We start from the raw sequence: 12,786 nt of genomic DNA on the forward strand, positions 1-12,786 counted from the left end.
TGTTATCTGGAATGAAGAATGACTTAAAGTTGCATGTACGCTGTAATATCTAAATCAGAATAGGAAATGACTTAACATACGCGCGGGGCCGTGGAGCCGACACGTGGTGCGATGGGAGTTGCATATGGGACGGAGCCGCGCGGTGCCGTAGAGCCGACGTGTGGCACAGTGGGAGCCACGCGGGGCACGGAGCTACGAGGACGATGCCGCGTGCATTGGCTGGCTTAGGCGGGCTGGCGTGCCAGGCAGTCTAGGTGATGGATTGTTGGATCTATCATCCTAGGTGATGAATAAAGTGTGTATATATATATAGGAAAAACAAAAAACATTTTATAATATTTAACATAAAAGGATGTTAAGCTAAGAGTCTGGTAGATTTTGCTTCCTTTGTGTTTAGGCTTATGACCTCATGATCTATTTAATAAAGTCTTGAGATGGTTTGTTAAAATCGACAGTTCAACGATCGATCACTTAGATTATTCAACGAACATTACTTGTGAGATGATGCTAGAGACTAGGCTGCTAGGTATAGGCTTACGAAAACAACGAAACTCACAAACAATTTTATGGTGGGCCTCAAGCTTTCAATAGTCGAAAGATAGGAAAGAGTCAAGATTGATCAACAACTCAGTATATATTATGTGATTGTATGTATAGTCACGTGTGTGAGTTAAAGATTTAATCCGCGTAAGTATAATTTATTTAATCGTTTGATATTATATTTTTTAATTGGATGAAGATAATATAATTAAGATATTGATTATGTCTCTTATAATGTTTCGGCTAAAAAAATCATACTCCTATGTGTTTAAACTATCAATATGACTTTTCATCTATTTTTATTATAATTTATGAATAATTTTAACTTACTTTCTAGATTTAAGACTTATTATTTATGTTTTTAACTTAACCTTTAAATTTAAAATTTATCATGTAATTTGATGAAAAAATTGTTTAAATTGTCAAATGGTTCGATTGAGTATATATAAAAATTTTAGATGGTAGTCTATCATATGGTAAAATTCTAGATCTGCAATTGAGTGGAGCAGTCCTAAATAGGGGTGTAAACCGGTCGGTTATACCCGTCGGGTACCGGATAGTGCAAATACTCGTTTTTCGGATACGGATTCAGGTATTTTTATATTCGGGACGGATACGGGTAGTACCCGGATACTGTAGCTTCAGATACGGAACGAGGACTACCCGGTAAATACTCGGCTATTCGGGTCGGATACGGGTACCCGGAATTCGGGTACCCGTTTTTCTTTTTCTGCATAATAATATAGTTATAAAATCATAACTTTTACATATGAAATCGGGTGAAGATAAAGTTTATATAAAAATTGTAGACCTCGAAGAGATCTATAACTTTGTAGTACATCAATTTTTTGTTTAAACATATATTTAGACCAAAATTATTAAAATTATGTACAAATTTATATCAAATTAATATACTTTTATCATTTTTATGTGGATGGCTTAAGGTTATCTCCACGTGGGAACTTAAGGTTATCTTTGTATAGACTATTTATTAGTATTGGTAACTTATTTGCAATTTTTGGTCGACGCTACGTTATTTGATGAATTTAATTGTATTTTGATAATTTTCTACGACAAGAAATTAATAATATATAAATAGTCTCAAAAAATCATGAAACTTTACGGAGGCACAACATATGTTCCTATATAACCATAAAAAATGTTTGGATCATAAGAACTATAATATGCCCGCGTTTCTTCCATTTCACGTTCACTTATTTGTATGAGTTACATGTAAAATCACTATAAGTATCCAAGTTTCAACATAATCAGTACTTTACTTTATCATTTTCATATGAGGTCTTGAGTTATCTTCATATAAAATGTTTATTTGTTTTTGTAACTTATTTCCAATTTTTGAGTGAAACTAGAATATTTTATGAATTTTTAATATTGTGGTGTTGGTTCTACAATGTCCTTGTAATTAGTAACTTTGAACTGCATGATGTCAATTTTATCGGTTTCCTTTCCTATATTTGATCTATCATATACATGATTATGTATTGCTTAATTTATGTATTTGTTGGGTGGTTGGACAATTAATATCATGGGGACGAACTACCCGACAATTATCCGATACCTACTCGAGTAGTATCTGTTATCCGTTTCTTACCCGTCCGGATTATTACTCGGCCTCGTCCTATATCCGTCCCGAATCTTAACTACCCGTATCCGGTCCCGTATTCGAGAGAAATACGTTAGAATATGATACATGATAACTCTGTATCAGGCTGTATTCGTCCCGTTTTCATTCCTAGTCCTAAACACTCCTATGTGTTGTGGAGGGTGTATCTTTCTAGTTCTAGTGTAAATGATAGTAGGCGTTTACGTATTTGTTGTCCTTCCGGCCTTCAGATTCCTGCCCGCTCCATCTAATCCAACCCGCCCGATAAAAACTCTACGGCCAGATCAACAACATTCCCACGCCACTCCCAGAGCTCCTAACCCGGAACCACGAAGGGGATCCATGGCGGCGGCGGGTTGGCTCCGACGTGCGGCGGCGGTATCGCTGCCCCGCCTGCCTTCCGGACTTCCCCTCATACCGCCTCCTCCTTCCGGCCCTCTCACCGAGGCGCAGTCGCTCGTGGTCCCCGGCCTCGGCGCCGCCGCCGGGCCAGCCATGGAGCTCATGGCCGTCCCTAAGAAGAAGGTGCGTTTTGGTTCTCACCCTTTAGATTGTTTGTGGTTCTTCCTGTTACATAGGTTCCTTCCTAGTCCTAGATAGGTGTGGTCTGGTCTTGGTGCTCGTGGGCTCACGGCTAGCTGGTTGGTGACATGACGTAGCGTGGTGCGCTCTAGGTGTTCGCTGAATTACCTGTGAGCAGAAAAGTGTGTCCTTGCGATAGGTGTATCAGTGTATTGTTCACTCTACCGGCTGCAAAGTGTAGATTGCTTGGTAGCCTCTAGCCTGGCAGGAGCGTTGGTAGGGTTTAGGGTTCAGTGTATTGTTCACTCTACCGGCTGCAAAGTGTAGATTGCTTGGTAGCCTCTAGCCTGGCAGGAGCGTTGGTAGGGTTCTGCGTTAGGCTAATACAACGGGACCATTGCATCCTGTATCTTAAGTGGGATAATTTTAGGGGCTGGTTAGTTCGAGGTTCTTTGCAAACACATATAGTTTTGATACTTCTCCATAACTTACCTGACCAACTGTTTGTCATGCGTTGTGATTGATGATTCGAGCAACCAACTGTTCGTTATGCGTTGTGATTGATGATTTGAGCAATAAGCTGGTATATCCAGTGTGATAAACCAGGGTAATAGATATAGTCAAATAAATAACACTGGACATGCATTCAGAAAGTATGATGATTTGTGGCACAAGTTGTGATCATATTGCATATTTTGGTATTTGTATTATTCTAGTAGGCCGATTTTGTCGAAAACCCATTTGCTTGTACTGCATACTATTCTATCACAACATGAGAATCCAACTGGCCTGCTCTATTTTCTTCAGTAAAATCGGCATCATTGGATTGGTTTTATTTTATATGTTTTGATTGTAGATCCCAGTTTTTAGAAACTAGTTATTTGGTTTATACTCGGTGCCTTTTCGAGGCAATGATGCCGGTAGATACCCTTACTCTCTCATACTATTTCAGGTCTCCAAGTACAAGAAAGGTTTGAGGAATGGACCCAAAGCTTTGAAGCCTGTGCCGGTGATTGTTCGTTGCAGGTATATCTAAAAGCTATGTTTATTAATACTTCTATTTAAGTGTGGTCTTGGTAATCTTGGTATGTCAAATATTATCATTTTTTTCTATACAAGAGTAATTCTGATTTTGTTTAACACGGTTGAAGCCTGTGCCGGTGATTGTTCGTTGCAGGTACATCTAAAAGCTATGTTTGCTAATACTTCTATTTAAGTTTGATCTTGGTAATCTTGGTAGACAACATATCTGGTGCACATGGAACATTGGTACACATGGTGCACATATTAAATCATCACCACTCATTTTAGATCTAACGTCTATAGTTGTTTGGTATATTTTACTAAGGACACCCTCCAACGTGGTGATGTGTAGTGGTGGAAGGTGTTATTTGTAAATTGAATAATCAACTAGAGACGTTAGATCTAAAATGAGTGGTGATGATTTAATATGTGCACCATGTGCACCAGTCTTCTATGTGCACCAGATATGTCCTCATCTTGGTATGCCAGATATTATCATTTTTTTCCTATACAAGAGTAGTTCTGATTTTGTTTAACTCGGTTGTTGGGCTGATGAGATGAGAAAAAACTGTGCTACTATACTGTTTAGCAAGATCTTTGCTTTTTAAATGGCCTTTAAACTGTGCTGCAGGGGAGGATTACTGTGATTTTAACAATATCCTCGCCCTTCAGGATGTCCTGTGACTAATAGCAGCAGATTAGGTTTAGCCAGACAGTAGTGGTGACTAATGGAGACATTTGCCATGTGCATTACTGAAGATATGATATATTGCTGGACATGGTATGAAATGTGATTATCACATTTCAGTTTCCTGCTTTGAATATCTTCATATTTTATTGATGTTTCATGTGGTTTTTTTTATGTCATTATAGAATAATTAGAGCAAAAACTCTAGAAGTTTGTCACAGAAAAAATACCTCCATCTTCTGAATGTTCCTAACAAGTACAATTTCATGGTCCACGTGTTACAAATATTCAGAAAAATACTTTTGCAATGGTGTCAGTGCGGGTGGTGTTTTTAAGGGTTGTAAACCTCTTTGTTTTAATATAATAATACACAGCTCCCGTGCTTGTTAAAAGAATGGTACCCTTGTTGCCCATCCCTGTTATGATATTATCCCTGGATACTCCTTTTGTGGCTTGCAGGTGCTGCGGCCGAGTGAAGCTACCCCACTTCTATTGCTGCAGTGGAGAAAGAGGAAACCCAAGCGAGTCGAACTCATAAATGTTTTGTTTTCCTACTTTGCTCACTATGCTACGTCTGAAATCTGGACATCGTAATACCAATGAAATAAATTGTCAGATCGCTCTTGGTATTCACCTTGTTCTCCTTCCAAGCATTGAATCAATACACACTTACTCTAGTTTGAATTCGAAGTGTAAGACTATCATCAAGAGCCTTTCTAATTTTCTGATATCATTTGAGTAAAACTTATTTTTTATATTTTTATACCCTCCAACAGTTTTTTTTATGTCTTCTATGCAGTCCGATTATATGCAGCCTGAAGATCTATTCTCGTTTTTGTTATCTATTGCTAAACAGAGACTCGGAATAAATTGCTAAATGGTTGGACTAAAACAGGGACTAATCTGTTTTAGTCTTTAGTCCTTAAAGAGGTGACTAAAAGGGACTAAATCATGTTAATTTTACTTTTTGTCCCTTATTTATTTTAGTTGCACTAATTACAGGAGAATGCTAAGGTTATTTTGGTCTTATGATCTATTTAATGTGCTCTGAATATTTTAGTCTCTACAACCAGGGTAAGGGTAGGGACTAAACACTCTAATTAAACTTTAGTCTCTGGACTAAAGGAACCAGACATGCCCTTAAATATCCAATGAAGAGGCTTCAAAGTTCTGTCTACTCGTGGCAAGAACGTACACGTTCTGATATAAGGAACTATTGACGTAGTAGTGTAGTACTGGTTTGAATTCGAAGTATCAGCATCAAAGTTATATGTGCTTGTTGCAGGAGCGGACATGTTCTGATACAAGGAACTATTGACGTAGTACTATTGATGCAGTAGCAACCGTTTTTGTGTTACGATCGTAAGAAACTAAGGTCCCTTTAGATTGTAGGAAAAACAAAGAAAAAATGTAGGATTTGAATTCTTATGAACAAGTTATTGTAGTACCCTTTGGTAAGTAAGAATTACTTGCAGGAAATATAAAACTTTCCTTTGTACTTGATTTCACATGAAAACCGTGGGAAAAGGGGGATCCACTTGAACTTCATGTTTCTCCCTTCCCTCGGTGTGTGTATATATATATACCATTTAGGTGATCTTATTTAAATTGGGGATTTGGCACGCGAAGCGGACGCAAAGCTCGCGGGAGTTTGTTGCGCAGAGTAGAGAAAGATCAGACCATATACACGTGAAGAACTGTGGGTTGATTGCAGCAAATTTAAGGAGTACTACAACAACAACAAAGTCTTTTTGTCTCAAGCATGTTGGGTAGGCTAGAGATGAAATCCCATATAAAAACCTCAGAGCTCAACCCTTAAAGAAAAGAAAAGGGAGACAAAAGCAAAGTAGAACCGAAAAACGACGAAACGGGGAAACACATAAAAAGAGATAAAACACACAAGAACCATCAAGATCTAAATGAGCACAAGAAAAGGTCAAACGATTAAGGAGGAAAAACGAAACTACAAATCAGGGTTCTGGCACGTGAATTGCACACTTCCACCCCTTCCTATCCACGGCGAGCTCTTTATCAATATTCCACTCCTTCAGGTCCCTCTTCACAGCCTCTGTCCACGTCAAGGAGTGTTTTTGTAAAATTATGACCGTGGAACCATTGGACTATGAAAACTAGTGTTTTAATATAGTAAAAGATTTTATCATATTTCTAGATTTTTCTATTTTCTGTCTTTTGTTTCAATCTTGCATTTTAAAGGAGGCTTAAAAAAGATCCACACCTGTAACTACAGCTAAATTTCCTTGTTTGATTGAAGCGAGGGAGGACATTGACTTTGTTTGTTTCGGCTTTTGGTCGAATTTTGATTGTCAGAATCGGTTTCTGGCAGCCAAACGCTTCGCTTCTCAGTCTATTTATGTGAGAATCATTTCAGTGAAAATCCCCCAAACCAATGTAAATGTAGAATCCGCCAAGTCGTCGCGATGAGAGGAATCCATCTCTTTCTAAACCCTAAACCGTGTAATTTCTTTATCTTCCTCCACATATAAGGCCTGCGATATCTAGATTGTCGTGATAACTAGATTATCTAAGAATCCATTATCAGAAATACTCTTAAGGTAAAAACTACCCTAAACAAGACCATTGTATGGTGTACAATCGCAGCAGCCTGAGTAGTTTCATTCCCAAAACCCTCCAAAAAAGGTTAGGTTGTCAGTGGCAGATGAGATCAAACCTTCATCTGCAAGAATCTTTGTAAGGACCCCTTCCTAATATATAAGACATAATCATCTCTAGACCAAAATATTTATTTTTTTATTAATATTAGTACTACTGTAAACTCCGCCTATGTTGATTGGAAGACTTCCTTGAGTCGTTTCAACATAGCCGGTCCCAAGCCCGGTAAAGGAGGAGGGTTGTGTTAGGTCCGGCAAACCAACGTAAAAAACCAGCCAAATCTTATGGAGATGAAACCACAAAGAAAACCGTTGGGGCGTAACCCTCTTAGCGACGCGCCATATCGGAACCCGGGTATGGTGTTAAATGAGCAAGGGCCGGGTCGTCACCCCTCAAGTGACGCGCTGTCTCTTGATCTGGAGCCGGTGATAAGTGAGCAAGGATCGGGTCGTCGCATCCTTAGTGGCGCGCTACATCGGCGCCCGGGTGTAGTGAAAAATGAGCAAGGGTCTTTGCATCTTCCTCGGCGGGTGCGAAGGGTAAGGAAGCTAGTCGAGCCAACTAGGGTCCGTGTAGGCAGTTGGAACGTAGGTTCCTTAACAGGTAAGTTACGAGAAATAGTTGACGTTGCGGTGAGGAGACGGGTAAATATTTTATGCGTTCAAGAGACCAAGTGGAAGGGACAGAAGGCGAAGGAAGTGGAAGGTACAGGTTTCAAGTTGTGGTACACGGGGACTGCAACAAACAAGAATGGAGTAGGCGTCTTGATCGACAAGAGCCTCAAAGATGGGGTAGTAGATGTTAAGAGGGTAGGAGATAGAATCATCCTAGTCAAGCTGGTCATTGGAGACTTGGTTCTCAATGTTATCAGCGCGTATGCTCCTCAAGTAGGCCTTAATGAGAACTCAAAGAGAGAGTTCTGGGAAGGCCTGGAGGACATGGTTAGTAGTGTGCCAGTTGGCGAGAAGCTCTTCATAGGAGGAGATCTCAATGGCCATGTGGGTACATCTAGCACCAGTTTCGAGGGTGTACATGGAGGCTTCGGCTTTGGGACTAGGAATCAAGAAGGAGAGGAAATCCTGAACTTTGCCCTAGCCTATGACATGTTTATAGCAAACACTTTCTTTAAGAAGAGGCAATCCCACCTGGTGACCTTCAGTAGTGGCCAACACACTAGCCAGATTGATTTCGTCCTCTTGAGAAAAGAGGACAGGCATGCCTGCTTAGATTGCAAGGTTATACCTGGAGAGTGTGTGGTAACCCAACATAAGCTTGTCGTTGCTGACTTCCGTTTTAAGATTCGTTTACAACGAAATAAGCATAACAAGGTCACTAGAACAAAGTGGTGGAAGCTTAAAGGGGATGTGGCCCAAACTTTCAAGAAGAGAGTTATCGAGGAGGGCCCTTGGGCAGGAGAGGAAGACGCAAATATCATGTGGAGGAAGATGGCGACATGCATCCGAAAGATAGCTTCAGAAGAGTTTGGGTTGAGTCAAGGGAACAGAAGGGAAGTTAAAGACACTTGGTGGTGGAACGAAGATGTCCAAAAGGCTATCAAGGAGAAGAAAGATTGCTACAAACGCTTACATCATGACAAGTGTGCAGAAAACATAGAGAAGTACAGGATAGCGAAGAAGTCTGCAAAGCGAGCGGTTAGTAGAGCCCGGGGTCAAGCCTATGACGACCTTTATCAACGGCTGGACACAAAGCAGGGAGAAAAGGATATCTATAGGATGGCCAAGATTCGTGAAAGGAAGACAAGGGATGTCAACCAAGTCAAATGCATCAAGGATGAAGCAAACCAACTATTAGTGAAGAGTGAAGAGATCAAGAACAGATGGAAGGAGTACTTCAACAAATTGTTCAATGGAGGGAATGAGAGTGCTACAATAGAATTGGACGAACCATTCGATGACAACAACAGGGGTTTTGTACGAAGGATACAAGAATATGAAGTTAAGGAGGCGCTAAAAAGGATGAAGGTAGGAAAGGCGATGGGCCCTGATGGTATCCCTATCGAGGTATGGAGATGTCTTGGAGACATAGCGATAGTATGGCTGACTAAGCTTTTCAACACCATCTTTCGGGCAAACAGAATGCCCGACGAGTGGCGGCGGAGTACATTAGTACCAATCTTCAAGAACAAAGGAGATGTTCAAAGTTGTACTAATTACCGTGGAATTAAGCTCATGAGCCATACAATGAAGCTATGGGAGAGAGTCATTGAACACCGCCTGCGAAAGATGACGAGCGTGACCCAAAATCAGTTTGGTTTCATGCCCGGGAGATCAACTATGGAGGCCATTTTCTTACTAAGACAACTTATGGAGAGATTCAGAGAACAAAAGAAAGACCTGCATATGGTCTTCATAGACTTGGAGAAGGCTTATGACAAAGTACCTAGGAGTGTAATGTGGTGGGCCTTGGAAAAACACAAAGTAGCAACAAAGTACATTAATCTTATTAAAGATATGTACACTAATGTTGTGACAAGTGTCCGAACAAGTGATGGAGACACCGATGACTTTCCAATTAACATAGGACTACATCAAGGGTCGGCTTTGAGCCCTTATCTTTTCGCTTTGGTGATAGATGAGGTCACAAGGGACATACAAGGAGTTTTACCGTGGTGTATGCTTTTTGCCGATGATGTGGTACTTATTGAGGAGAGTAGGAGTGGTGTTTCTCAAAAGTTGGAATTGTGGAGGCAGACGCTGGAAGCAAAAGGTTTTAGGCTTAGTAGGTCTAAAACAGAGTATATGAAGTGTGATTTCAGTGCCATGGGGTATGAGGATGGCGATGTTAGTCTTGATGGGCAAGTGGTACCCAAGAAAGACACTTTTCGTTACTTAGGATCAATGCTTCAAAAGGAGGGAGACATCGATGAGGATGTCAGTCATAGAATTAAAGCCGGATGGTTGAAGTGGCGACAAGCTGCGGGTGTCTTATGCGACCACCGGGTGCCACGCAAACTAAAAGGCAAATTCTACAGGACAGCAATCCGGCCGGCTATGTTGTATGGAGCAGAATGTTGGCCCACTAAAAGACGACATGTCCAACAACTAAGTGTGGCAGAGATGCGTATGTTGCGCTGGATATGTGGCCACACAAGGAGAGATCGAGTCCGGAATGATGATATACGAGAGAGAGTAGGAGTGGCGCCAATTGAGGAGAAGCTTATGCAACATCGCTTGAGATGGTTTGGACATATCCAACGAAGACCTGAAGAGGCACCAGTGCATATCGGAATAATTAGGCGTCCCGAAAATGTGAAGAGAGGTAGAGGTCGACCAACTTTGACGTGGACAGAGGCTGTGAAGAGAGACCTGAAGGAGTGGAATATTGACAAAGAGCTCGCCGCAGATAGGAAGGGGTGGAAGTGTGCAATTCACGTGCCAGAACCCTGATTGATAGTTTCGCTTTTCCTCCTTAATCGTTTGACCTTTTCTTGTGTCCATTTTAGATCTTGCTGGTCCTTGTGGGTTTTATCTCTTTTATATGTTTCCCCGTTTCGTTGTTTTCGGTTCTCCTTTGCCTTTGTTTCCCTTTTCTGTTCTTTGGGGTTGAGCTCTGAGGTTTTCATACGGGGTTTCATCTCTAGCCTACCCCAACGTGCTTGGGACAAAAAAGGCTTTGTTGTTGTTGTTGTTGTTGTTGTTGTATTAGTACTACTGTACTATTATACGTATGTTTAGATAGAGCGCGTCTTATATTACACGACTTGAATAAAGAGTTGTCTTATATTCTATTAGGTGAACGACGTACGTTGCTACAAAGTAAACATGTTATAATAAAATATATTGAAATTCAGAAATACTAATTGCTATTTTATGTTCATGAATCAGGAAAATTGATTACAAGAAATGTGAGTATAATGTTTTGAAGGTATTTTCTTATGTGTATCACTTCTCCTCGAGGTTATTCGTCTTCCTTCCTGTTGGAGGCAACATAGTTAGTAGCAAAGTTACTGAGACCCAACTTAAACACGTCATGGTTCACCCCGTTCTCTACTAAAACACTTGTCACTTCCATTTTTGGTAACTGGAAATAAGAGATGAATATATTTATCAGTCACGATGACATGAAGACATGATTACCATAAAAGTAACTTCTATGCGTGCATACATGCAATTGAGATGGCATATATGCATTATATGAGTCAGTGAGTGCAATTACAATACAATATGACCAGACCTACATACTTACGCCTTATAGAGTGTTGTATTTTTGGGAACCAAGTGTATGCAAGAACCCAAATAGCCTACACTGCTTGTATGTAGTTATTTTAGTGTGTTTCTACGATAATCAACTTGGTATATTTATTGAAATATGCCATTTGATCCTAATAAAGCCAAAGTATTGTTTTTCAATCATATAGTGTAGAGAAAAACGAGCAGACCCACTAACCTATAATTCAGTATTTTTAAGTTTTTTGTTCTCTGAAGTAAGCTTGGCATCCCTTACAATCATAAATACTTGAGTATGAAATCAATTAGCACGTCTAGATACCCATAGCCTCCAGCAATATAATAGAAAGGCACTAAAAATAACATTCTAGATTCTAAATTTTGTGTATAGTTAGAGAATGAGGTGAAAACAATACAGATAAGTGATTACTGATTCAATATTCCTGTTCTCGTCATAAAAACATGGATTTGTAGGGAATCCCAATTTTCCTATGGATCTTCTGGAAATGCCCAGTCTTGTGAGTCCAGTTGGAGAATATTTCCTTCATACAATGACCAAGAGAAAACAATATAATATTCAACATTCTGTTCTTACACCAGATAAGGCATCTGATTCAGAAAATAAACTTAAGCAAGGAACACAAAAGCGTGTGAGTGTGTAGGATCATTAAAGGAATGTATCATTAGGTAAACAATATCATGCTGGAGATGCAAGTAGTAGCTCTAGATTGTTCACACAAAGTAACTGTAACTGGAGTGTGTTGTGTGCCACCGATTTTCTTCAATTCTCTCACAAAACTTGTTCAGTAAATGATCAGCTAGTTGATGAAAGCCTAATAAGCCTTAAACACTTGAAGTTTCATACCTGCAAGAGAGAAGGTTGTGTTGGTGATAGTGCTAGATTACTTGAGGGAGCTCACTGCCAGGCAGATTAAAGCATAGTCAGCCCAACTCCAATTCAAACGTCGTTGAATCCTACCTCCAAAAAAAACAAGATACACAAATGGACATGAGAACACAAGCTGGACCAAACATAAAAAAGGCTTCTACACAAATAAGGACGTTGATTCCTGATCCACAATGTGGACGAAACATTTAGAGTTGGGAGATCCCTGTCTACAAGTAAGACAATGAATGGATCACCTCGAAAGATGTGACGAAACCACCACTCAACCCCATGCAGGTCCTTGGCCACCGATTCTTGATTTAGGGGATGTTGACTCATATCCTAATCAAGGAGAAACATCAACCTAGTGATAATCTGATGGCTGCAAAACCAAGAAATAATTAACTAACATATACCTAGTGATACATTTACAACCATAAAATAAGAATAGCAAAGTAGATATTTTCCCAGCATCACAAGCACTTTCTCCCAACAAGAAAGAATAATGCTCTAATTCAACACATTGACATATTATTGTATTAACTCAATTGCATTTTATTTGTCCATTTTTCATAGTGTTTGGAAACTTATAGGGTATACAGTTAGATATGTTACACTTGTGCCAGATCAAAATGAAATGTGACTGGTCATATATCAAAGTGCAGAGGTTTGTTTATATCTCTAT

General features: G+C 39.9%; 1 protein-coding gene across 2 annotated transcripts; it reads left to right on the plus strand.

The window, feature by feature from the left end:
- The first annotated feature begins 2,324 nt into the window (after positions 1-2,324).
- Positions 2,325-5,182, plus strand: LOC100282289 (uncharacterized). Of its 2 annotated transcripts, XM_008678011.3 has the most exons (4): positions 2,325-2,689; positions 3,639-3,712; positions 3,838-3,863; positions 4,857-5,162. In XM_008678011.3, the coding sequence occupies exons 1-3, from the start codon at positions 2,351-2,353 to the stop codon at positions 3,848-3,850; spliced, it is 426 nt and encodes a 141-aa protein (XP_008676233.3). In that variant the 5' UTR covers positions 2,325-2,350; the 3' UTR covers positions 3,851-3,863; positions 4,857-5,162. The 2 variants fall into 2 exon arrangements, with proteins under 2 accessions (XP_008676233.3, NP_001148673.1); NM_001155201.2 differs by lacking the exon at positions 3,838-3,863 and having other exon boundaries at positions 2,401-2,689; positions 4,857-5,182.
- Positions 5,183-12,786: the final 7,604 nt, after the last annotated feature.

The sequence above is a fragment of the Zea mays genome, chromosome 1 (assembly GCF_902167145.1).
Source record: "Zea mays cultivar B73 chromosome 1, Zm-B73-REFERENCE-NAM-5.0, whole genome shotgun sequence".
Taxonomy (NCBI): Eukaryota; Viridiplantae; Streptophyta; class Magnoliopsida; order Poales; family Poaceae; genus Zea; species Zea mays.

What these genes read in the sequence shown, in the direction of transcription:
- LOC100282289 (XM_008678011.3), top strand. Translation starts at nt 2,351, where the DNA reads ATGATAGTAGGCGTTTACGTATTTGTTGTCCTTCCGGCCTTCAGATTC. An exon ending in TGGCCGTCCCTAAGAAGAAG is followed by an intron (nt 2,690 to 3,638) that starts GTGCGTTTTGGT and finishes ATACTATTTCAG; the next exon opens with GTCTCCAAGTACAAGAAAGG.